General features: G+C 23.6%; 9 protein-coding genes across 9 annotated transcripts; 6 read left to right on the top strand and 3 right to left on the bottom strand.

The window, feature by feature from the left end:
* Positions 1 to 1942: 1942 nt before the first annotated feature.
* Positions 1943 to 3307, top strand: SRAE_0000033100 (G protein-coupled receptor, rhodopsin-like family and GPCR, rhodopsin-like, 7TM domain-containing protein; the record flags this gene model as incomplete). The annotated part of the gene is made up of 2 exons (XM_024646208.1): positions 1943 to 2392; positions 2453 to 3307. 2 exons carry the CDS (start codon positions 1943 to 1945, stop codon positions 3305 to 3307), a joined length of 1305 nt encoding a protein of 434 aa, XP_024500413.1.
* A 521-nt stretch (positions 3308 to 3828) lies between these two features.
* SRAE_0000033200 (Peptidase M28 domain-containing protein) lies at positions 3829 to 5109 on the bottom strand (the record flags this gene model as incomplete). Its single annotated transcript, XM_024646209.1, has 5 exons — positions 3829 to 4088; positions 4140 to 4824; positions 4870 to 4901; positions 4943 to 4971; positions 5099 to 5109. The coding sequence occupies 5 exons, from the start codon at positions 5107 to 5109 to the stop codon at positions 3829 to 3831; spliced, it is 1017 nt and encodes a 338-aa protein (XP_024500414.1).
* Positions 5110 to 5547: 438 nt separating this feature from the next.
* On the bottom strand, positions 5548 to 7002 carry SRAE_0000033300 (Mitochondrial import inner membrane translocase subunit TIM50; the record flags this gene model as incomplete). Its single annotated transcript, XM_024646210.1, has 4 exons — positions 5548 to 5750; positions 5802 to 6285; positions 6336 to 6575; positions 6625 to 7002. The coding sequence occupies 4 exons, from the start codon at positions 7000 to 7002 to the stop codon at positions 5548 to 5550; spliced, it is 1305 nt and encodes a 434-aa protein (XP_024500415.1).
* Positions 7003 to 7139: 137 nt separating this feature from the next.
* Positions 7140 to 9365, top strand: SRAE_0000033400 (Zinc finger protein 598; the record flags this gene model as incomplete). Its single annotated transcript, XM_024646211.1, has 4 exons — positions 7140 to 7182; positions 7277 to 7452; positions 7497 to 9281; positions 9321 to 9365. 4 exons carry the CDS (start codon positions 7140 to 7142, stop codon positions 9363 to 9365), a joined length of 2049 nt encoding a protein of 682 aa, XP_024500416.1.
* Positions 9366 to 10522: 1157 nt separating this feature from the next.
* On the top strand, positions 10523 to 11334 carry SRAE_0000033500 (B9 domain family-containing protein; the record flags this gene model as incomplete). Its single annotated transcript, XM_024646212.1, has 2 exons — positions 10523 to 10582; positions 10621 to 11334. The coding sequence occupies 2 exons, from the start codon at positions 10523 to 10525 to the stop codon at positions 11332 to 11334; spliced, it is 774 nt and encodes a 257-aa protein (XP_024500417.1).
* A 66-nt stretch (positions 11335 to 11400) lies between these two features.
* On the bottom strand, positions 11401 to 15086 carry SRAE_0000033600 (Endoplasmin; the record flags this gene model as incomplete). Its single annotated transcript, XM_024646213.1, has 6 exons — positions 11401 to 13598; positions 13813 to 13829; positions 13984 to 14112; positions 14421 to 14671; positions 14715 to 14925; positions 15082 to 15086. 6 exons carry the CDS (start codon positions 15084 to 15086, stop codon positions 11401 to 11403), a joined length of 2811 nt encoding a protein of 936 aa, XP_024500418.1.
* Positions 15087 to 16487: 1401 nt separating this feature from the next.
* On the top strand, positions 16488 to 18070 carry SRAE_0000033700 (EMSY N-terminal domain-containing protein; the record flags this gene model as incomplete). The annotated part of the gene is made up of 3 exons (XM_024646214.1): positions 16488 to 16590; positions 16631 to 16805; positions 16846 to 18070. 3 exons carry the CDS (start codon positions 16488 to 16490, stop codon positions 18068 to 18070), a joined length of 1503 nt encoding a protein of 500 aa, XP_024500419.1.
* Positions 18071 to 18581: 511 nt separating this feature from the next.
* On the top strand, positions 18582 to 21219 carry SRAE_0000033800 (Cysteine--tRNA ligase, cytoplasmic; the record flags this gene model as incomplete). Its single annotated transcript, XM_024646215.1, has 2 exons — positions 18582 to 18705; positions 19001 to 21219. The coding sequence occupies 2 exons, from the start codon at positions 18582 to 18584 to the stop codon at positions 21217 to 21219; spliced, it is 2343 nt and encodes a 780-aa protein (XP_024500420.1).
* Positions 21220 to 24881: 3662 nt separating this feature from the next.
* Positions 24882 to 26297, top strand: SRAE_0000033900 (Zinc finger, C2H2 domain and Zinc finger C2H2-type/integrase DNA-binding domain-containing protein; the record flags this gene model as incomplete). Its single annotated transcript, XM_024646216.1, has 3 exons — positions 24882 to 25172; positions 25229 to 25657; positions 25992 to 26297. 3 exons carry the CDS (start codon positions 24882 to 24884, stop codon positions 26295 to 26297), a joined length of 1026 nt encoding a protein of 341 aa, XP_024500421.1.
* Between the last annotated feature and the right edge of the window lie 998 nt (positions 26298 to 27295).

Consider the following 27295-nt stretch of genomic DNA (forward strand, 5'->3'; position numbering starts at 1 on the left):
TTTAATCTTGTACTTTATATTCATAAAACAGGTGTTTAACACATCGTGTAATTAAAGATATATCCTGTTTGAAATGTTTTTTTTAATAAATCTTTTTAATTATTCTTTCTACTATGAAATAATTTTATTGAATAATTTTTACTTTTTAAAAACTTTAAAAACCTAGATACTTTAAAAATTAAATAAAAATACTTAAAAGTTACACTTACTTTATAAAGAATTATTTTCTTAATTATTTTTGGCATTCTCACATATATCATATTATTCATCTTGAAAATTATACTTATTGTGAAAAAGTTTATTTAAAAAAGTTAATAAACTTAGTTTAAAATTTTTCTTAGCCAAAGTCAAAGTTAAGTTTTATTTTAAAAAACTTTCTTGTTTAACTTTGTTATGTTTTATTTTTTTATTTTTTTTAATACTTAAATGTTTAATGTTAATGTAAATATTTTTTATTTATTTTTAATAAATATGTGTTGATCATAATATGCTTTAAAAGGTTAATGTATGAAAAAAAAAATTTTTTATTCTAAGATATTTTAAATAATGTCTTTTTTCTCCTTACTTTAATATTAATTATATTGTAATTGAATTAAACATTACTTTTTTTAAAAAAAAAATAATAAAAATATTTACAATATATATACTATTTTTATGCACTAAACTACATACATTATATTAATTAATAAAATTTACAAAATTTTATACTTTTATATTAAATATTTTTAAGTGACTCATTATATAACAATTATGAAGTAATTTTATAAAGTAAAAAAAAAATTAAAAAATAATAATAATATTATTTTGCACAACTTCTAATATAACATTATACATATAAGTATAACTTTTTAAAAGTATATTTTAAATACAGTAATAATAATTTATTTTATATTTAATAAGAACAATTTTTACTACTATTTTAATTATTTTGTAATAATATGATAAAGTAGTTTTTTTTTTTTTAAATTTTTAAACTTTTTGCCTCTCAATATATATATAAAAAAAGTAGTCTATTTTTTGTAAACAATATTAAATTTCATGATAATGTAAATTTTTTAAATTAATGATTATCTGAAACAATTTTTAATTTAATTTATTTATTTGTATAAAATTGTTTCTTTTATATGAGTAAGAATATATTTTAAACAATATTAAACATATATTTTTTTTTATATTGGCAAATAAAAAAGTTCTTATTTTTACAATAACTTTAGAGAATTAACTTTAAATACTCGAGAGATTTTTACACGTAAAACATTATTTTTTTTTATGATTAAAATGTTAACTTTAATTTTTTTTAATACATTTTTTATATTTATATATATATATTATAGTTAAAAATTGTTTTCAAGGTATAGACTACTTTTTTTTTTAAATTAACATATTATTATAAGTATTTGTTTTATGTTTAAGTATTTTTATTTTTAATAAAAAGAAGTAAAAGTATATAATTTGTCTTATTATAATGCTTTTTAGCATAAATTATCTTTTTTTTTATCTGTAAATATTAAGTAATATATAACTTAAATAGTAAATTACTTTTTCTTATATATTGCATATTTATCTTTTGACAAATTATTTATTTTTATTTTGTTTATTAAGACTTTGCTGTCATTATGCATGTTATCTAGAACTGAATTTCAGAAAAATGGGATAAAATAATCATGAAATTTATGATTAAAATTCTCATATATCGTTTTATATTTCCTTTTTAATACATATGTACATATATGAAATAATGTTTAAACTTATTAAAAATTCTTATTTTATGCATTCAAAAAATTTGATGTTGCTCTTTATTACGCAAAAATAATTGCTATATAGTGTTACAAATTTTAACAATAATATATCCATATATGTTCCTTGTTTTTATACTTTAATTTTTAATAGTCTTTAGAAATGTTATGCTTTTAATAAATATATTAATAATTTGGATTATAAAATGGACAATAATATAACAAATAACGATACTTTTTCTGGCTTTTCTTTATATGAAAAGATTGTTATTGAAAATAAGTTGAATAAAAATGAATCCTCTACTATTGATTCAAATATAAATAATGAAAATGGTAATCTTCAAGATTTTCATCTTGTACTTCCTTGTATCATATTATTTGGTTTAATTGGAAATATATTATCATTAGTTACAATTTTACATTCAAGATTAAGAAAAACAAATGCCAGTGCTTATCTAATAGTTTTGACTGCATCAGATTCATTGTTTCTTATTACATTACTTCTTGTATTGTTTCAAATTGATTTCTATAGTTTTTATTCATGCACATTAATTGAATATTTATTATCTACCTCGGCTTCAGTATCTAGTTGGAGTATAGCAGGATTAACTATTGAAAGATTCTCTGCCATTGTTTATCCACTTAAACATGTTACAGTAAGAAAAATGTTTAATTTTATAATATTATCATATATATTTTTTTCTTTTTTTTTTTAGTACGGTCATATTGACAGATTTAAAATGATAATTTTTTGGTTACCAATACCATTTTTGTATAATTTAATATATTTTGTTGGTCTAGAGACAAATGAAATAGCAAATGATAGAAAATGTAAAATTACTGATGGTATTAGTGGATCAATTTTAATGATAATCGATATTGCATTAAATTATTTATTTCCATGTGTTACGGTAGTAGCATTAAATTTTTTAACAGCATCAAATATTGGTTCAACATCAAATTATTTTGGAAATTATAATAATACAAAAGAAAAAAGTATATTTTTATCTGAAAAAATTAAAAAATCTAAGGCAAATATTTCAAATAATGTTACAGGAACTTGTTCAAATATAAAAACTTCCTCAATTTATGTGACTAGAAGAAGTATTGGTAATGGGAAAAAAAATATTGGTACTACAAGAATATTATGGGTTGTTCCATTTGTATACATCATTCTTAATACTCCATATTATACTTTTCAAATTATAGATCGTATTTCTGAGGGTGCTGTGACAAATTATTTTTTATACTCTAAAAATCCATTTCTTGTAATATTAAATAATGTATTATTATATTTATATTATTTTAATTTTGCAAGTGATGTATTAGTTTATGCATTTAGTTCCAAAATGTTTCGTAAGACAGTTTTAAGTGTATGGAAAAAAATGACATGTCAAAAATTGTATAATGGTGTTAACTCAAATAATCATTTCACTAATTATACTCGCTCACCAAGAAAGCCTTTAACAGAAATAGATGCATCTGGATTTAATTCTATTAGAAAAGAAAATATTTCTTGTTATGATATTTATTCTGATAAAAAGAAATGCCGACTAAAGAATAAAAATTAAAATTATCAATTTATGTGTGCATATATATATATGTATATATATATATATATATTTTATGAATAGTTATCATTTAATCTTGTTTTAAGATTCTTAATAATAATTAATTAAAATTATAATATATTGTAAGGTTAAAGAATTTTTTTTTTTTTTGCAGACTCTATTATTAAACACCTCATAAAATAATAATTATAAAAATAATATTACACTCATTTTAAAAGATACCTTAAAATTACAAAACAAAAATATTTGTTATAAATTTATCTATGACTAAGTCTTTATTTATTTTTAGAATAAATTAATTTTTAATTTATTAATAATAAAGTTAATAATAAGGTAAACTATAGTGTAATAAAATATTTCTTATAAAAAAAAAAACTAATATATGATTATTCTTTTTTTTATGTTGAAAAAAACAATATAACAAATTAAGTATAAAAAGAAAAAAAAAGTTTTTTTTTTTACATAAAATGAGAATGATTTTATGTTATGTGCAATAAAATTTGCTTTATTATTTCTAATTATTATAGTGAAATACCTATATATTCAGCAGTAAAAATTTTTACAACTGCTAAAATATCATGAATATATGTAAAATCTAGTGCTTTATAGTCATCGTAAATGGTATGCCAAACATCTGGAAATCTTGGAGGAATTAAGTGTAATATTGGAACATTTCTTTTAAAAAATGGTATATGATCATCTTCTATAGTACCATACTGTAATGCATTATAAAAAATACTTTTTCTTGTCTTTAATCCATTTGTATTTCTAAGAGATTGTTCTAAAGAAAATTTTTTTTTACACTTTTATAATTTATAATATTATATCTTACCTATATTTATTAAAAGTTTAAATAATTTTAAACTATTATGTCCTGCATAAGGAACTAACCTAGTATTAGGAGCTCCAAGTAAATCAAGTAAAACAAAATAATCAATTCTATCTATAGTTTTTATTAATCCAATTGAATTACAAGTTTCATCTGTAAAATATTCATCACCCCATTTTTTTGCCAGGTGTCTTGAACCATATATTGAATCAGTTTCTGTCCAATCAACAAATGCCTCTTCACCATCAAAAAAAATTAATTGTAAAGTAAGATCATTATTTAGGCGTTTACTTAATAATGGTCCTAAAGTTTTTGCTATATCTAACATCATTGCGCATGGGACTGCTGAATCAGTTGCAGCAACCATTACTCCTTCACTAAGAATCTTAGAATCATAATGACATGCTAAGACTAATCTTCGTGGAGCTGAAGGATCAAAAGTTGCAATAATATTTTTAAATTGTTTTACACCATATGGTGTGTTATCATTAAAAGTATCATATTCAATATCAAAACCTGCTTTTTTTGCTTCATTAGCAATAAAATTACCTACATTTTTATGTAAATCTGAACCAACTATTCTTTCAACTAATATTGGTTTTAATAAATCTTCAAAACTTTGTTTATTCCATGATTTAGCTAATTTTAAACGTTTTTCCAAGGGTAATGTTGTTATATTATGATTAATCTAAAACTATTATCTTAATTTAATTAAATTAATTTTTTTTTTTACCTGACGTAATCTCCACATATCACTAGCATTTACTAAACAAATAACAGATATAGTAAAAATATAAAACAAAGACATCTGGTTATTTTGTTAATGGTTAATGTCCTAAAATAATAACTCAAAAATTTAAAACTAATTTACTCTTATATATAATCTATTCTAAAAAAATCAATATTCTCGGTCTATTACAAATATAATCTATCTTTCTAATATTGCTCAAAGATTTACTTACCATATATACATCTATTTTATATATACATATATTAATGTGATAAAATCGTATATATATATAAAAAGTAAATAAAAATTTAGTATTTGTAAAAGTATAATTATAACAATTATACATAATAAAAACTATACTTAAAATATATAAATAAAAAGTATATAAAATGAGAAATTATAGACATATATTGATAAATCAAAAAAAAAAATAATAATAAAATAATTTTCCCCATTATTGTAACAAATTTTTTTTAAATAAATATTATTAATATCAAATAAAATATAAATATTGTAACTTAACATAAAAAAAACAATTGCTTTGAGGAGCACTATAGAATTTTTAATAACAATTAAATATTTTCTATTTAAATATAGTATAAAAATTTGTTATCAATGAGGTTCTTTTTTATACAATGACTAAATTACATTATTTTATCCTATATATTTAATGTCATAATATTAATTGTGTCTTCTAAAACCAAATAATGAACCTGAATATCTTTTTAAAGCAGCATATGTTGATTCATCTTTTTTAGATTCTTTTTCTGCATTTTTTTCTGCTAAATAATAAGCACGACGTTTAAATTCTTTTGCTGGGTCATCATATTGACTGTAATATTGAAGTGTTGGACGTACATCATCAACATCACTTTCAAGTATAGCTGAAATAATTCATAATTAAATAAACCTGTTTAAATTTTATAAAAACTTACTCTTTAACAATTCAGCAAGATCAATTAAAGAGGTATCACTCATATCACCCTCCCATTTTGGTACCCTTAAAACATTTTCTGGATGTAATTTGAAAGATTCTGGATCATAATCTATGTATATTACTTTACTTAAATCACGATTTAATCTAGATAAATCTTTTCTATTGTGTCCGTTTTCATATAATGTACAATCTCTGTATAGTCTGTACATTATCTTTTGATGAGGATCAATTTGATCCAGAATTTGTGGAGCAGATGAACTACCATCTGAAGTGTATATGACAACTTCAAAATTTGGATAACCAACTACATCAAGAAAATAGTCAAGAGCTGGTCTCTTTTTAAAACGATAACCAGTTGTATAAGTCCATTCAGGATGTAACAAAATATTTTTCATTTCAATAACCAATGTATATTTTGGTTGTAAGTATGGATATTGTAATGGGTCTGGAAGAAGTTTTTCACGACTTGGTTCAAAAGCCATCTATAATAAAAAAAATGCATTAATTTATTAAGAAAATAATGTAAACTAACTTTTTTGATATTTTTAATTGAGTCTAATATACGCCATAATGGAGCTAACGTCTGACCACTATATTGATCAGTAATGATATTACCCTTTTCATCATGATGTTCCATTGCAGAGTATATAAAGAAACCAACCAAAGTTGTCAATGAAGCTCCAAAGAAAATTTTCAATGATAACATTGTATATTTCTCACTTCTTTGACGTTTTTCACGTTTCTCCTTTTCCTCCAATTCTTCATCTTTAAGCTAAAAAATATTTAAATTGTTTAAAAACATTTTTTAAAAATTAGCTTACATTCTCATCAATTGGTTGTGAAGTTGTTGATTTTTTTTCCTCTCTTTCCACTGCCTTTAAATTTTCTTTTTTCTCTAACTTTTCATCAGTTAGTGATTTTTTAGAATTTGATTTAAGAGATAAATCTTCTTTATTCATAGTTTTTTCTTCCATTGACTTTGAAACATCATGAGGAGAAATGTTTGTTGAATAATTTACAAAGTCATTAATGTAAGGCGATTTTACTTTAGGTTCATCTAAACAACTTTTATATGTATCAACTAACTTTTTATTCAAATTAATTCCTGATGAAGAGAGAAAACGATTTTTGGAAATGTTTGATAAATTTGAAATTAAGTTAGAATTTCTACTTAAAATATTTAGTAGATGATGTCTCATTTTCCTATAATCTAATTATTACTTTTTATCAAAATAATTATAAAATTTAAGAAAAAAAAATTTTAAATAGCTATAATTAATTGGCACAAAATAGGATAGTTTAATACTAAGGAATATACCATTTACCAAAATTAAAAATGACTCTTAAAACGATTTTTGTATTTCGTGAGTGTGGAATATGTGAGTTATTACATTTATATACATATTAATAATATATTGTTGTTAATTTATTTTTGGTTTTCAAATTTTTTTGTATTTTTGCAATTATTTGTAGTGTTTAGATACATGGAGAGTAATAGAGTTGATAACAATACTTCTAAACCAAAGCGTAGGTATCCCAACAACAATAGATCAAATAATACAAGGAGAAATGATAACTTGGCAAAAGATTCTCCAAAAACTCCTGCTTTTGAAAATAATGAAACACTAGAATTAGCAGATATTATAAGAGTATAGTTCTTAATATTTTTTTAAAAATATTTTATTTATTTTAGGAATATGGTGTTTCAACTAAGCATGTAGTTGATGGCCTTCCAACTTCAGTTACGTTTGTATCGACATGTGAGATTTGTTACGAAGAAAGGGAATTTTTTGGAATGTTTCCTTGTAATCATTGTGTGTGTATGCAATGTTTATTGAAGCAAACTTTGTTTACCGAAAATATTTCATGTTGTCATTGTAGAAATATTTATGATTCTATTGTATTTTTCCGTGTTAATAATCAGCTTCCAAATCAATATCCTCCTATAGATATTGAACGTTGCAAAAGACGTTATGTTTCCCGATATAATTCTAGATTGCAAAGAAAATATAATATTGTATTTGGTTGTAGTTTGACTGTCCAAGCCTTTGATCACATATTAGGTCATAGGTGTTACATTTGTGATAAGAATGATGATGATTCTGATCACAAAACATTTGCAAAACTTAAGGAACATTATTTAACTAAACATAGAAGAAAATTTTGTGATGTTTGTTGTGAACATGAGAAAAAATTTTCTTCTGAAAGAATCCCTTTTACTTTTTCTGAATTTAAAGATCATCAACAAGGAAAGAGAACTTCATGGGAAGAGTTGGCAACAAATGGTCATGTTAACTGTAGATTTTGCCGTAATAAAATTTTCTATGGTAGTGAAGAAAGATTTCGTCATTATCGTTTAGAACATCAAACTTGTGAAATATGTTTGAAAGAAAATAATGAATTTATGGTATTTGAAAATTTTAGATGTTTATTATATCATTATGAAAATAAACATTATTTATGTTCTGATAATGAATGCCGTAAATCTGGTTTATGTTTTTCAACAGATGCAGAACTTCAAATTCATATATCTGAATGTCATAAGAAAACAAATAGGACTCAACCTGTACCACTATCTTTTCCATCATCTTTGCGTGGTCCGAGAGTGCCTGCTAATAATTCTCAACCTGTTTCAGTACCAAATGAACAGAGAAATATGACAACTAATATAATTCCAAATGCTGTTGTTAAGACGTCGTCAAATAACCAAGGTATTGGAATGTATAATTATATTAACAACCGAACAAATGTTGGAATAATTGATAATGATGCATTTCCATCATTGGTTTCAAATGTTAAAAAACCTCCAGTTTCACAAAATTTAACTACTGCTTCATCAATTGTTGCAACTACTAAACCTCTTCCTGATTCTTCCAAAAAGAAAAGTGCCTATGAGGCGACTGCTTCGGACTTTCCTAGTTTATTAAAAGGTTCAACTAAAAAAAATGACAACAATGTATGGGGTGCTGGTAATTCACAAAAATTAAAAAGTGCATTAGCAAAACCTGTTGTAAGTGTTACAACTAATAAAGCAAATGTTCCAAAACCTAGAGATTTTGATCCAAATACCTGGGCCAACTCTTCACATTTGCATGATAAAAATGAAGGGAAAAATAATATTCCTCGTATTTCTGGATTTGCAGATTTTCAGGATGTTGTTGCTGGTTCAAAATCTTCTTCCCTTAATAATATGTCCTCTCTATCCATATCTACAAATAAAAATGCTACCAATCTTGATAAAAAAGAGAATGAAAACAATGAATTATTTGTTAGGGCGGATGGTTTTCAAACTCCTGCTAACACAAAAAGGCCATCTTTAAAGAAAACATCTGAACCTGCCAAAAATATTACTCCAATTGAGGCATTTCCAGTTCTTGGTAATCCAAATCAACCTAAAAAAAATGAAAAAACAATAGAAAATTTAGATAATAATACTAAAGATAAGGATAAACAAGAAAAACCAAAAGATTTTAATTCTGTAAGTCAAAATATATTCCTTTTTTTAACTATATTTTAGGTTGTTGATGAAATGTTTAAAAACTTAAACAAAAATAGAAGTTAATATTAAATTTATAATCATTTGTTTTCATGAAGTTTTTGTTACTGGTAAAAAAGATGTTGAAGTATATTTCAATTGTTATATGAGTAATTATTGTTTTATACTAGTTTTTTTTATTTGGTACTATTCATTTTTGGTAGGACCATTTTTTTTATAATAAAAAAATGTAAATAAATTTTTATTTATTTTATATATGCCATTATTATGATTTTTTTTTTTAATTTTTTAATAAAAGTAATCATTTAAAATGCAAAAATTTGAAATATATACCAAAAAAAAATTTAGTTACATATTTGAAAATAGAAGATGTTACGGTAAAATATTATGGAATTATATAAAAAATTTTCAGAACATCATATTGTAATTTCAATAAGGAAATCACAATTGTGAAATCTTCTAGAAATAAAGTACAACTAATTAAGTCTTGAAATAAAATTTAAATATTTAATATGATAAACAAAAAATTTAAATAATAATAAGTCAATTACCAAAATAGCATATGATGTATGATGGCATAAATTTGAATGATAATAGTCATATTGATAATAAAATAAATATATTTTCTGAAAACAACCCAATAAAATTCAAGATTCATATTGAGATAAATCTCATAAACAATTTCCGAAAGATAATTTAAAAATGATAATTTAAGAAATTCTAAATTTAGAAATAAAAATAACAAAATAAGTCCATATTTCTTAACAATACAAAATTTTTTTTTCCAGAATTTTTTTTAAACTGAAAATGAAACTTTTGATAACTTGTTGGAGTATGGTATTATTAAAAAAAATGTTGTTAAAAATATATTTGTCAGTTATCTGGTTAGATTCATGTTGATAAAAAAGAACAATGATTTAATTTTTTTTATACAGATGCTGTAGAATGTTACATTTTCTTTTGCTTTTCTAAGATCTAGATAAGAAATGATAAAGCTAATAAAATAATAACTTTATCAAAATTAAAAAAATCTTTTTTTTATGTGCTGTTTTATTTTAAGGTGATTTAATAAAATAGTAAACATTTTGTCAAAAATTGTATTTAAATACTATTTATTAAGTTTTATTTATCATGCAAAGTTGCTAAGCAACAAAAATATAAAATTATTATATTTATATGATAAAGTTTATATTGAAAAATTATTTTAAAATTAAATTTTTTTAATGGCAAAAGTTAAAAGTAAATTTATAGTTATTGTTAATGGAAATATTATTGATGCTTGTGTAAGTTTTAATTAAATATTTATTATATTTTCCTTAAGTTTCATCAAACAAAAAGTCTTTATGTAAAGTATAACTTTATTTATGGACCTGATTGGTCTTTTGTTACTGGAATAGAAGAAGGAATAAGTTGTTCTGGACATAAAACAAAAAATAAAGCAGAAATTAATTTAAATACTTTAATAGAAGGTACTTTTTCATCAACAAATCCTTATAAATGGCCTCAATTAATTCTTTCTTGTTATGGTCCTGATTTTTTTGGTAATGATATTATCCTTGGTTACGGTGCAGTATATGTACCTACAACACCTGGTATTACAGAAGTTTCTGTACCAATGTTTGTACCAAAAGCTTCTTCAGGAATAAATAAATTAATTGGATTATTTACTGGAAGAAGAGCAGAATTTATTGATTCTAGAGTAGTAGGATCAGCTGAAGGAAGAGATGTAACTAGAGTGACAACACAAGGAATTATTAATGTAAAATTTAATGTAATTATAAAAGATTTAAAAAAATGTGGATATGATGTTGAGGGTGAAACAATGGCAAAGTTATCTGAATTTATTCTACCACAACATATATTTGAAAAGGAAGAACCATCTAATTTAATTAACACAATTGATCAGCTTCAGAGTCCTAAAGATGAATCAGATGAAAAAAAAGAAGAAGAAATAGTATGGAAACCTGAAGATCAAATAGTTAGTTATAAACAAGATAGTATAGATAAAACTTCTGAAGGAGATACAAATAGTTAAAAAAAAGATAAAATAAATATTTATTAAAAAAATATAAGAATAATATTTAAAAAAAACATATATACTTTAAAGCTCAGAATGGGAAGATTTGCTTTCACATTTTTCTTTACTACACATACCTTCATTTTCCATTAAAGGTGTAGACAATGGTTTTGGTAATTGTAAACTTCCTTTTATAAGTTCTTGAATTCTGGATTCAAATTCATCAGGTCTTTCAATAATAAATCCGGATCTTAATTTTGCAATATCAGAAATCATGTGACCTATATTTATTACTGATTCATCATATTCATTTTCCTTAACCATTTCTAAAAGCATTTTTATAATATCGTTATTTGGATTGATTTCAAAATTATAACGTAATTTATCTAAAATATCGTCAGCACTTGTTTTACTTAATATTTGAGTGGCTCGAATAAGTTTTGCACGATATCCCGAAATGCCATATTCTGCTGAAACGTAAGCTGCAGGAGATGTGTAAAGTCTCTTTGATAAAACAATTTTTTCAATTTTATTATCCATTATATGTTTCTTAAACCATTCAATAAGCAAATCATATTCTTGTTCAAAATCGGTTTCATCATCTTTCCTTACTTCTGATTTACCATTATCATCATTACTGTTTAAAGCTAGATTACGAAATTTCTTATTTTTAAACATTCTAAGTTCTTCGAAAACATTTTCATCAAGAGGATCAAGACAATAAAGAACTTCGATATTATTGTTAATATATTTTTCAATAAGAGGTGATGTCTTAATTTCATGTATAGTTTCACCTGCAAGATAATAAATTTCTTTCTGATTCTCTTTCATTCGAGAGACGTAATCTTCTAAAGATGTTACACTTTCCTCATATGAACTATTAAATCTTAGTATTTTTGCAATTTTATTAGCATTTTCAGGATCTTCAAGTATTCCATGTTTCATTTTTCGTGAATACATTTCATAAAATTTATCAAAAGCTTCACCTTTAAGTTTAATAATCATATCCAAAATTTTTTTGACAACTTTCTTGCTTATTAAACGTAAAAGTTTAGAAGCTTGAAGAACTTCACGAGAAACATTTAAAGGTAAATCATCAGAATCCACAACACCAGCAACCCATGATAAATATCGTGGGATAATTTCACTCATTTCATCAGTTATAAAAATTCTTCTAACATATAATTTTAATAATTTTGTAATAGTCAAAACATTATCCTTCAGTTTTTCATTTATTTTACCTGGTATATAAAATATTCCTTTGAAAACAACATCACCCTCAGTATGAAAATGTACACGTCCAAGTGAAGGTAAACGATCGAATGGATTCAATATGAGACCATTGTAAAATCGTTCATATTCTTCTTCTGTTACATTTTTTGGATGTCTTACCCACAATGGTTTAAATCCATTTATTTTATTCCAGGCATATTTTGCAACAGGTTTTTCGCTTACTTTATCATTTTCATTACTACTTTTTTTTTCTTCACTATTAGACTCCTTTTCATAAGCATAAATGTCAAATGTTACGAATTGAGAATATGTATGAATAAGATGGCGAAGTTTAGAAAGATCAGAAAATTCTTTAGCATCTTTTTTTAAATAAAGCGTAACTTCTGTACCTCTTTTTAATGTATCTCCTTCTGGATCTTTAATAACTGTGTATGTACTAGCATCAGAAATCCAAATATATTGACTATCATTATTGTGCTTTGAACGAACAACAACTTTTTCTGAAACCAAAAATACAGAATAAAAACCAACTCCAAATTGACCAATTAAACTGTTTTGTTCATCAGTGTTTGAAGCATTCATAATTTTTTCTATAAAATTAGCAGTACCTGATTTAGCAATTGTCCCAAGATGAGTAATTAGTTCATTTTTTGTCATACCAATTCCAGTATCTGTTAAGGTGATAGTATTAGCTTCAGGATCACTTTTTATACGAATAAGTAAATCTTCAGTTGCTGAAAGAGCATCCTTTTGACGATATGAAAGAAAGCGAATTTTATCCAGTGCATCAGCAGCATTTGAAATAAGTTCTCTTACAAAAATTTCTTTATTTTTATAAAGAGAATTTATAATAAGTTTCATCATACGAGAAATTTCTGCCTCAAATTGAAAAGTTTTACTAGAAATTGCTAAATTTTCAATTTCTTCTTTAGATAGATGAGCTTTTGGAGGTTCAACAAATAACTCTTTCTTAACTTCATCATCTTCTACATTGTTACTATTTGATAAAGATTCAGTATCATTATTACAATAGGAAACACCAACAATAACTAAAAAAAATTAAAATAATATTAATAAAAATTACCTTGAAGGATAAAAATAATGAGGAAAATTTTTCTTTTAAACATAATTATGTAATACTCAGAAATAAAAATTTCCTAGATATTTATACACTAGATTCATGCTTCTAAGAATGCCACGTCAAAATAATAATATTCAAAAATAAAAAATTACACACAATTAATAGAAATATTTTTTTGTGACAAGAACAATTTGTTCTCCTTTATTCAAAATATTAAACAATTAATTATAGTACAACAAGATAATTTTTATAACAACATTTCTCAAACATCATGAAACATTTTTTTTTATAAATTTTATAAACAACAAAATTAACCATTAACAATGAGCAAATCATAAAATTAAACTGTTTACTTCTTGCCTTTGGATTCCTTTTCGGATTCAGAAACTTTTCTTATGACAGCTTGTCTTTTTTGTACCATCTTTTCTTCACGGCGTTTACGGGTTTCCTTGGCCTTAGCTTTAGCAGCTTCAACTTGGTCACTGAAAAAAAAATAATATGTACATGATAAACAAAAAAAAATATTTTTTAATAAAAGTAAAAAAATGTACATAGCATGGTTTGTCCCACTGGTCATCGTTCCAATGGAGCTACAGCGTGAATTGGAATATACTATGCAAGAACCGGGCAACCTGACGGAAGCCACACAGTCCTATCTTAATTTTCGACATTGCGAAGAGGTACCATGGAATTGAACCCACCACCGCATACGCAAGAAGAGCTAAGAGCTCAACTTTGACATGTCGACAACGTAAAATAAATTTTTTTCTGCCATTTATTAAAAACATACATAAGTTGTTTGGCACGAATATTTTCAGCCTTCTTTTTGAAAATATATTCTTGAAGATTACGCTTGTTCTTGAAAGCGTTACCCTTAGCACGAAGATAAAGTTCTTGGTATAAATGTTTGTCAATTCTTCCAGCATCACGATACTTTTTGAGTAAATGTCTTAAAACACGAATACGGCGAATCCAAAGAACCTTTCCTGGCATACGAGCGTTAGCTGTACCAACACGTTTACCAAGACCACAATGACGTCCCTAAAATTTGAATAATCATATGTTCCAAACCCATTGTACTTACTTTTCTGCGAGCTTCTTGGTACATACGAGCGCGGAAGCGAGAATGAACTACAACTGGTTTCTTGATTACAAGACCATCTTTAATGAGACGACGAACATTGGCGCGTGAATTAGCAGAACTAATTTCAGATGCTTCATTTGGGTCAAGCCATACTCTTCCTTTTCCGCATTTAAGAACGGAAGCGGCAAGCCTTTTTTGGAGTGAAAGATTACTGAAAAATAAAAGACATTAATAACTTTAGAACAAATATAAATTAATTTTGAAATTTCTAATTTAAAAATACAAATTTGAAATAAATCAAAGTAGAAAATATTAGCAACAAGATTGCACTTTAATAGATTTTTCAAATAGATTCATGAAAACTTACCTCATTATTGTCCAAAATTATTAGAACTCGGAAACAACCAAGTAAATATTCAAAAGTGCTCCCTACCAACTATGATATATCTCGAAAAGAAAAATAAACCTGCACATCATCAAATGTTAAGCGTGAATGTACCAAATTGTTAGTAGTGATTAGTATTATTGTGTGTAAAGTTTTGTTTTTTTTTAACAATGATTCTAAATGAATATTAAATGTCAAAAAAGAAATACTGTTTACAATTTTCATTTGCTTCACCTAATATTTTGTTGTTAATTTTTAAATGATAAGTAACATTTATATTTGTTTTTACAAAAAATAAAAGAAAGTACGAAATTCTTTATCTTTTAAAAATTTGTTTTTATGTTATGTTTAAACAATTTCTATGATAAAAATAGTAATATATAAATGCAGTCACATACAAAAATGAGATACTATACCAATATGATATTCATAATTATTTGATATATCTAATTTCCTAAAAATAAATTTCATGTTTTCAGAAATAATCAAAATTTAAATTGCAATGTTTTGTTTGTTAAATATTTTTAGTGGCGAATATTTGTAAATGTAAAAAACTATGTATAAAACTTTTTTTCTTTAATAATTTTTTTATCTATTAAAATTGTATCAAGTCATAAATAACAATCTAACTGTAAAACTTTATATTGTGTTATAATCATAACAGATAAAATAATTTTACTTATTAATATCATTAAATTTAAAATTAAATATCAATCACAATCATAATATTCTTTTTCATTTAAATATAACATTATGACCTTTAATTTTCAAATGCTTATTTATATGAATTTCTTGTTATATGGAAGATAAACAATTATAAAAAAAAACTTTAAAATTTGTGTTTATTTGTAAAGGGAATTAAACTTTAATTTCTGTTCTTTTTTTTTAAATTACTGTGTGACAAAGAAATTTTATTTTTTTTATAAGTTTATTATATTTAAATATAAATTATTTCTAAAATTAAGCTTTAATTATGAAACTTTATTGTAAAAATATATAGAATTTTTAAACAAATTCACAGAAGTTAAATATATCATTAATATTTATAAATGAAAATATATACTTTTTAGAATATTATATATCAAATAAATTCTAAATTTTTACAAAATCTATTGTAGATGTTATCTTAAATATTAGATAAATTTAAAAAAAAGATGGTCTCTACCCATTTCTGTATTTATAATTTTTGATTAAATACTTGTTTATTGGAATTGTCCCACTTTGTAAAAGAAAAAGTGTATATAAACTTTTTAGTAATGTCTTACAACGATTGTTATTGTAAACAAAATAGTACGCTTTAGTTTGCGCACCTTTAAAAAAAAATTATCTTATTTAGTATTGTATTAAAAGTTTTCTAGATATGCTAGAAAAAAAAATTTGATTTGAAAATGTCAGTACCTAATTTTCTACAACTTTCTAATTGTTCTACAATTGAAAAAGATAAAAATAATCAAAATCTAGCAGATGTTTTACAAAATTTAGAAGATTTAAGTTAGTTTAAAAAATTAATAATATAAAATTTTTGTTGTAGATCAAATTGCTTTTGAATCTTGTATGAAAGCTTTTCGAGCAAATGGAAATTTAAACTCTTATCAATTTTTACTGTTATCTCATTTAAAATATATTTTTTCAATTACAACTGAAATGGCAAAAAGGATATCCAGAAGAATAGCTAATGATATCGAATTAATAACACTAGCCGAAAAGTAATTTTTATTAATTCATATAGTAAAAGATCTTTTTTAGCTTAAATCCAGGTATTGATGTTAGGAAAAGTTGGAATGAATTTTGTTGTGAACAAACACCCACTACTTGGTTAAGTTTTAAAAATGAAACATTTGAAAATTTTTTCAAAGGATCGTTTTCATGTATCAATGAGTATAATTTTAAAAAGGGAATGCCAGAATATGATGAAGAGAAATCATTATCTATATTGAAAAGATTATATACAATAAAACAAGAACCATTTGTTATAGACCGTTATAAAATATTTCTAGAAGAAATTGGAGTTAACTTGTCGGCTGAAAATGATCAAGTTAAACCAAAAAGAAAATGTGGTAGACCGAAGAAAGATGCAACAAATAATACCAAAAATCAGAATTCTGAGGTTTTTAAAAAAAGAGGTAAACATGTAGAAAAAGACAATAATAGTAATAGATCAAATTCAAAATTAGAGAAAAACAAGACTAAAGAAGCTGCGACTTCATATGTGGGAAATTTAGGTAAAAAAGAAATGCACACAATGATTTGTCAACGAGTTATTCCAATAAGTGATACATACAAACGAAAAATAATCAATCGTTCGATAGTACTAAGAAAAAGAGTTGCGTTAGGTGAAATGTCTACACCTGAAGTTTCACAAATTTTAGAATCATCTAAAAATTCTGAAAGCAATACTTCAAAAGAAAAATCGCCAAAACCAACGGAATTAAAACGTCGAAAATTAACTTCAACATTATCTAATGAAACTGATGAAAAAAATATTAAAAAAATTCCAAAAAATTCTGCCTTTTCAAAAACACCTTCCTACAAATTTATGAGAAAATCAGTTTTCTCATCTGAAAAAAATTCTCCAAAATTTGTTATAAGACCAATTGCTTGTGCGGGAAATAATTTATATTCTATTCCTAAAGTTATATTTAAAGCAAATAATTCTAATTCAATTAAAAAAATTGATCATATGAATAACACAACTAGATTTACAAATGATTCATCTCAACAATCATTAAGTATATCAGACTACTCTACAACATATGAAAATCTGTCAGACTCACCTTCTCAAAAAGTGGAAGAAATAAAATCACAAATTAATGGAAAACATTCAGAAAATATTAGTCTAATTAGTTGTGATAATATTCAACAATCAAATATAAAAAGCTTTCAATTTATTGCTTCAAGTATGATTGAGACCGATAAAAATTCTACTTATAATATCTCTTTAAATAGTGATTCATCTAAAGTTGTTAAATAATATATATTTTTTTGTTTGATCTCAAATTATACATAAAATTTTTGTAAATAAAGATAAATGCATTTTGAACTTTTTCTATTTATAATAATAATATATTGTTCCTACAGCTATAATTAGAACAATAAATTAAAATTTATATCTAAATGACACACCTATAATAAAAAATTGAAAAAATCCCAAAACACATAAAAATTGTAATCCATATTTTTGTGCTGGTAGCATTTGATGAAGAAAAAAGTTTGAATCAAATAAAGGTAATACAACAATCCAAAGAACAAAAATTAGTGCTAGTATTGTACTAAATATTACACAAATATATCCAAAATATTGATAACAACTTTTTGCCATTATCACGGTTTAAATAAATTTATTTTATATATATAAAAAATTCATGTAACATAACAAGGCATACAATTTATAAAAATGTTAAATAAAATAATAACAAAAATATTGGAATAATGATACTTTTTTACATTCTTGTAGAGAAAATATTTAATTAAAATATGTCTGAATGTATCGTATTAATTTTTTCAGATCATTTAAAAGTTTTTTATCATTACATCATTATTATATAGTTGCTGATAATAAACCAATTTTTCAAAGATATACTTTTTATCGTCATTTATCAACACAAGGTATGGATTATTTACTGTATTTTAAAATATTTCTTAGTATTTCATAAATTTCTATAACATTATCTTATAATATAATTATTTTTATTTTTAATTTTATTAACTTTTTATTAAATAAACTTATTATTTTGCTATTTTTTTGTTTAATGTAACTTAAAATTGAATAATGTATATTTATTTAATATAAAAATAGTGTAGATATGTAGGCTAACATTAGTTCGCTATTGAACTTATCGAAAATATAATGTCACTTTGGTACACGTCATTTTTATCTCATATATTAAATATTTAATTTTAGATATGGTTAATGAAAATAGCATTAAACGTAACCAGGCTCCATGGAAAGTTCCTGAAAATACTTCTAAGGATGAAAATCAACTTAAATTATTTAATAGTTTAACTCGTAAGCCTGAAATATTTGTTCCTAATGATGGGAATATTGTTAAATATTACATTTGTGGGCCAACAGTTTATGATCATGCACATATGGGTCATGCCAGAGCTTATTTATCATTTGATATTGTTAGAAGAGTATTGATGAAACTCGGTTACAATGTATTAGCTGTTATGAATATAACTGATATTGATGATAAAATTATTAAGAGAGCACGTCAAAGATATTTATTTGATAAATATGTTTCAGAAAAAAGAAGTTTTGAAGAATTTATGAATGATGTTGGTAAATCATTAGAATTGTTAGATGAAAAAATTAAGGGAGAAGTTGATGAAGATAAACTAAACTTGTATAAAACAACATATAATTCTATTAAAAAATTTGTTGATGAAAATAAGACAGAAGACAAAAGAGAAGATATTACAAATATTTGTCAAGGAATTTTATCTGATTTTGTTGATGTAAAGTTTGGTTCCACTGTTACAGATCAGGCAATTTTTGAAAAATTATCAAGAGAATTTGAAAATGAATTTATGGAAGATATGAAAATGTTAAATGTTTTAGAACCAAATGTTCTTACAAGAGTTAGTGAATATGTACCTGAAATTATTGCGTATATTGAAAAAATTATTGATAATGGATATGCTTATGTATCAAAAAGTGGAAGTGTTTATTTTAATACTAAAGTTTTTAATGATAAGGAACATCATCATTATGCTAAATTAGTTCCTGAAGCTTATGATATCACTGTTGATGATGATACATTCAAGGCTAATATGAAAGAATCAGAGGGTGAATTATCAATATCTGCTGACAATTTACAAGAGAAACTTAATCCAACTGATTTTGCACTTTGGAAAACATCAAAACCTGGTGAACCATTTTGGGATAGTCCATGGGGACAGGGACGTCCTGGATGGCACATTGAATGTTCTGTTATGTCTAATGCAATTTTTGGAGACAGTTTAGATATTCATGCTGGTGGATTAGATCTTAAATTTCCTCATCATGATAATGAAATTGCACAATGTGAAGCATATCATGATAAACCAAATTGGGTTAACTACTTCCTTCATTGTGGAACATTAAAAATTGCAGGATGTAAAATGTCTAAAAGTCTTAAAAATTTTATCACTATTCGTGATGCATTAAAAAAATATACAGGAGTTCAATTAAGAATTTTATTTTTAATGCATAATTGGAATGATGTATTGGATTATAGTGATTCTTCAATGGAACGAGCTTTACAATTTGAAAAATTTATAGGAGAATTTTTACTTTCAGTTAAAGATAAAATGCGTAAAAATTATATTGGAAAAGAATCTGGAACTGCATTTAAAAAATTAGATGAAAAAAGTTTAAAACTTTTAAATAAATTTATAGAAACAAAGTCAAATGTTAGTAAAGCTTTATGTGATAATATTAATACACATTTAGTTGTTGAAACTATTCGCCAATTAGTTAATACCTGCAATACATATATGAATGATTATGAAAAAGATGGTAAAATTCCAAATTGTGTTATTTTAAAAGATATCTCTACATTTATTGTTGAAACATTTGATGTTTTTGGTGTTTCACTTAATGGTAAAAGTTTCTTTACATCAACATCAAGTGGTGATAGTAATATGACTTCAAATGTTGATAAAGAAGAATTAATTATGCCATACTTAGAGGTTCTTTCTGAATTTAGAGAAGGTGTTCGAAAACATGCAAGAACCTCAAAAAATGTTGATATTCTTAAACTTTGTGATGATATTCGTGATACAGTACTTCCTGAATTAGGAGTACGTCTAGAGGATAAGTCAAATGAAACTGTTGTTAAACTTGTTGACAAAGAAACATTACGTAGAGAGTTAGAACAAAAAAGAGTTATGGAAGAAAATAAAAGACTTGAAAAAGAAAGAAAAGAAAAAGAACGTTTGGAGAAAGAATCAGCCAAAAAAATTAATCCAATTGATATGTTTAAAGTTGGAACATATGCTGGTAAATATTCACAGTATGATGATAAAGGTATTCCAACACACTCAATTGATGGTGAAGAAGTTAGCAAAGGTCAACGAAAAAAATTAGAGAAATTATGGGATAATCAAAAGAAAAAATTTGATCAAGTTGTAGGATAATAAGTTGAGGAGTTTTTTTTTTTATAAGTTATATTATTACATATATTACTTTGTTGTAATTAATATTTATAGTATAATATATATATTACTGATTAAATTAAATTGCTTTATTTAAAATATACTGTATAATTAAAATATAATATTTTATTGGTAATTATTATGAATGTCTATAGTTCTGGTAGTATAAAAACCTCATAATATTTGTACTTTTCTATCATACTAAATCTTATATTTTTAATTTAATATATTAGTTTGGATTTATATACATATATATCAATAAGAGCTATTGACTATCATATTAAAAATGAAAGTATTATTGAAATTAAAACAATAAACATTTTATTGAAAAATTTTCCATTAACTTTTACCACAAAAGTATTGTTTAATAAAGAAATTTTTTTTCCTTATAATTGCAATCATTTAAAATTAATTATTTGGTGTATTATTATAATACCGTCTGTTATGCTTAATTAAATCCAGCTTCAATAAGAAAAGAATAATCTAAGTTTTATCAGAAGAAACCGACAACAGAGAATCGACAATTTGTTTACTGGATTATCATTACTTGAATATTTAACATTATTTCTAATTTATATACAATTTTGTCTATTCATCAATATATACATATTTACGTTTAAAAACTTAATTAATATCTAACTAAATGCTACAATTAATTAGTATATATATATTTTTTTTTCCTATAATGATATAAATGCATTATAAAAGATAAAAAGTATAATAAAAAGTGATTAATAAGTAGGACAATCGTTATCTGGCAGCAGATGTTTTTATACGAACTAATGATTTTGTAAAGTAAATATTACTGGTGTAACAAGATTAAAATGGTTCAAGTATAGATATTGAACTTATGCCCTTACTTATTGTATAAACAAATAATTAAATAAATAAGCATACAGTAATAAAATATACCTCTTTATAATATATTCTAAATTTTTGTAAATAATAAATTTCTGAATAAATCCATCCAATTTTATACTTTTTATTAATTTTTTCTTTCTATATGTTATATATAATTAATTATCTCATATAAAATTAAAAATAATATAATATAATATTTTATGACATTTATTTTTACAAAGAAAAATCTCAATATTTCTATGAATACTTATGTTTAGAAGAAAAAAAAAAAGAACAATATATAATATTGTATTATGTTAAGCACTTTTATATTATTATAATTGATAGTTATATAAAAGATAGTATAAATGATCATTGAATTGAAACTTTTTAACAATTCTGTTTATTCTTTTGTTTTGGTAAATACAATTGCCAGGCATATAAAAAGCTGTTCATTTTATATAATATTTATGAATTGTCTTAGTTTCATTTGTATAATTAACCGTTGTAATATTGTAATATAATACAGCTGCTCATTGAGATCCATGAATAGTTGTGCATTTAATAACATGGTAATTTAGAACTTTACTATTCTCTATTGCAATCATTAAGAGTAGATATATATATATATAATATAAGAAAATTGTCATACAACACTATAAATATAATTTTAGACAGGCCATGACCGTTCATCACATCTCCTTGATTATGTAACGGAAGAAGAAAAAAGAAATAATAGACATTTAGATAGTCCCAAAGATGTCAATATGATTAATTAATGAAGAATGAAAAGCAATGTGATGAAAAGGTTTTTTTTTTATGTTAACTTTTCAATTAAAATATATGAAACAAAGAATATGATTAGCGGTATTCTTTCATTAAATTCCTTAAGGAATGATATATGCATGGGATGATTCTGTCAAAGATAATTTATTAACATACCAATTTTTTTGTGTTTTTAATATATTTATATATATCTCATTTTATACCACCTCTTAAATCTTCTTCACTAAAATGATAAAATATTTTAGTAAGTAAATCAAATAAATATTTTTTATCATTTAATTCATTCTTAAAGATACAGTATACATATATAATAAATTATTTGTTTACCTAAATAGTAATATCATATCAATATATATATATCTATATATATATTATAAAATTTACTTTTAACTATTTTAGTTTTTATAAAATAATTTTATTGTAATATGATTCTTCTTATATCTTCTTTTTTAACTCTCCTCAGGTGTCATCTTCCTTTTTCAAGAATATAATTTATTATTATATGGTATACTTTATATCATGAGCTTATACATCCAAATTAACCTTAATTGACCTTAAATCACCTGCCAAATAAAATGGTATAAAATTACTAATTATTGAAAATTATATTTTAATGCTTACTCATATTAATATATATATATATATATATATAATATAAATAAATAAATAAAATTATTATATAATAATAAATAATATTAACATTTTCAATTTAATTAAATATTATAATATGATCAAATGAGTTTATAATATATATATACATATTTTTTTTTTATTTTAAAACAATTTTAAATAATATATCTAGTAATAATATATAATTCTCAGATAAGAACTATCCCTATAGTTGATAGTTACACATAAACAATTGGCCGGCTGCCTGACTTTTGGTGAAAACATCTGGCGTTCTTATTTATATATTCTGCTTGGTACAAATATCAGTATTTTATCATGTATTACTTAAGATAATAGCAGATTAATAAAAAAGACTATTGATGTATCTTGATTTATATCTCATTAAATTATTTCATTTTTTTTATTTATTTATTTTTTTTTTTTATTTTTAATTTTATATTATAAAATAAATGGAGAGAGGAGTTTGAGTTCATAATAAAAATAAAGTTATAAGTTGTTGTTACATTTAAAAATTGGCATAAAACAATTTTCATAATAAAAAAGTTTCATTAAAATAATAGTATTTCGATGACAATCCCTGTACCCATAGGAGTCGTCAATCAGAACCAAAGTTAAATTATAATAAATGCAAAAACATGATTGTTGAATGCTTAAAATATGAGCTTTATATCATAATAGTATATTATGTATAACAATAAATGAAATTGAAATGGTACACATAAAATGAATTTACAAGATATATTTAAAATCTTTTAGTAAAGCATCATTAAATCAAAGTTAAACTTTTGCATATTAATATAGTGTTTTTTTTAATGTTTTTCATTGTTATACATAGACTTAAAAACACCATTATATTATTTATAAAATTCATAAAAATAAAAAAAAAATAAAAATACTTTAGGAGATAGTACTAATTTATAATAATTTTTAACATAACAATGTTTCATTCTTATTTAATTCAAGCAATCATCGTATTTATAATTAGCTCCACATGGTTATATATATCAGTTTTCTTTAAATGATTCCTAATTACAACTTATGTTTTGCTGATTCATTGGCCCATACAATTTTCAATTATTTATTATAAATAGGTGGAGTTTGTGGCACATTCCATTTTAGGCCAACACGGTAGCAGCTGGTCCTGAGATACTACTGTTATTATAGATAATATTAGGAATTACAGTGGGTGGAGGAACTATTTTGGCAGACAAATACATATATATATATATATAAATATAGGATATATATTTACTTATAGAAACATTTCATAAGCTAAGATCCTTGAATTGCTTTGTTATTTATAAATATTTTTTTTATCTTTAACATTTTATTTTATTTTTAAGTGTATTTATTATTTTATAAATACAAAAAAAAAATAAAAATTAATTATGTTTGCTAATACACAACCAAATTTAAGTCTACTTTTGGGGCAACAATTTTTAAATAATTTAAATTCAAATAATCAAAATATATCATCACAAATCACTTCGCCATTACCAGAAACTTCAAAGGCAAACTCTATTGATATGTTTTCAATGAATCCATTTTTACTTAATGCAAATTTAAATGTGTCTCCTGATATGAATCTTCTATACCAGATGCTTCAATTACAGATTTTGACAAATTCTCAGAATATGTTAAAAAGTGATAATTCTCAAGGAACATTAAAATTAGATGAGGTATATTTTATACATTTGTTTAATAATACAATTTATTAATAATTCATTTATTATAGGAAAGTAAAAGTATCTCACCATTATCAGTGACTCCATTACCATCATCATCATCATTATCATCAAATAAAGGTAAAAAGCGTTCAAATAATGATAATAATATTGGACCTAAAGAGAAAAAGTCAAGGCAAATAAGAAAGATAATTGCAGCAGATACAGAAACAAATTCACCAGTTAGTGGTATGTATATTAAAGATGCCAGTGAATTGAGTGCTGAAGATTTACAAAAAGCTGCTGATATTGATGAGACAGCAGCATATGTAGAGATTTCAGAGGAATCAAGAAGAGAAATTGCAAAGATACATGAAAAAGATACTATTGGTGATTCAATATGTGCTTTGTGTAAAGTTAAATTTGAAGATGTATTTAAACTTGCAATGCATAAATGTCCAAGAATTATGCATGAAGAGTATCGTTGTGAATGTAATAAAGTAAGTTTCATGAAATATCAATCAAAGATATGTTAATTTATTATTCAAATCTTTTAAACTAACCGAAACATCTGTATTAAATATATACTAATTACTTCATGTTAATGAGTTTTAAACAGACTGATTATTTTTAAAGTAGACTTTGTTTATTTATTGACTTACAACCACTTTTGACAGTTTCTTAAAAAGTTACCGTCTTCAAGTTACTCATTGACAGGTGTCGCGGTATAGATTTTCTAATGTTAATAAAATTTATTAAAATAACAAGAATATACTTAATACTGATTACCATTATACCCCTACTTGACCATTTAATTTATATACTTAATTTTAGGTATTTTCATGTCCAGCTAATCTTGCCTCACATAGAAGATGGCACAAACCAAAATCAAATTATTCATCACCATCACCACAAAGTTTATCACAAACTTGTGAAGAATGCCATGAAACTTTTGACTCAAAACGTGCTTTAAAAAAACATACATGTTCAAGATCAAGATCTCTCTCAAATACATCAATTTCATCAATTCTTAATACACCTTCAACATTGAATTCAAATCAAACATTAAATTTTGAAACACTTAACTCAACTGTCACTGATGGAATTAACCTGCTAGCCAGCTGTCTTGGACTAGCTTAACCTAAATCTTTTTATATTAAATATAATACAAAATTGACATAATTTTTACTAACCAAAAAAAAAAAAAATAATTATTATGAATTTGTTAATAATAATTATTATAACAAATATTAATTAGATATCATTTTGACAAACAAACAAAAAAAAAAGTAACTACTAGTCATTGTACAAAGATAATTCATTTTTTAATTATTATTTTTTTTTTATATATATTTTTTTTAATCCTCAATTTTTTCCTTGCCTTCTATAGTGATATCATTTTTTTTTTATTATAAACTAATAAATTTAAAAATTATATTATATAAGTTTATTTTAATATAAGACAGATGTTCAAAATATATCTTATAATGATCACTTATGTGTCCCTTGTTGAGAGTTTAATCTTTTCAAAAGCTGTATTAAAATAATTTTAGGCTGCTTAATAATTTATCTAACAAAATACTTTATTATATATATTATTACTTTTTTTTTTTTTTGAAATCAAGTCAAAAGATATTCTTATCCGGTTATCTTATGTCATATTTTCATCAAATGTTAATGTATATAATAACCATATAAATTAACTATTTAAAGCTAGACTGTTTATCAATTCAATTTTCTTTTTCACTCTATTATCTTATGTGCCAGGTGCAACTAATTTTAGAAAAGGTATATTATCGGTGTTCTCTTTTTGATATTACTTACTATATATAATAATAATAATAATAATATTTCAATTTTTGTTATATTATATTTTTCTAACATCTTTCAAATTGACAATCTTATTCAAGACTCATGTTCCATATTACATGAGGAAGTACCAACTGTCACGGTGATAGTTACCTCTTGTGACTTGCACCATCAGCTATCACTTCCAATAATGCTTTTATATACAAAGACTATGCACTTGCACATGCTTATCCATTATATTTTCCTAAACTGTCGTTTTCATGTGATGATTAGAAACATTTTGAATGGTGAAAGAACAGTTAATGTTGTTCAAATATTAAAGATAGATG

The sequence above is a fragment of the Strongyloides ratti genome, scaffold srae_scaffold0000002, assembly GCF_001040885.1.
Source record: "Strongyloides ratti genome assembly S_ratti_ED321, scaffold srae_scaffold0000002".
NCBI lineage: Eukaryota > Metazoa > Nematoda > Chromadorea > Rhabditida > Strongyloididae > Strongyloides > Strongyloides ratti.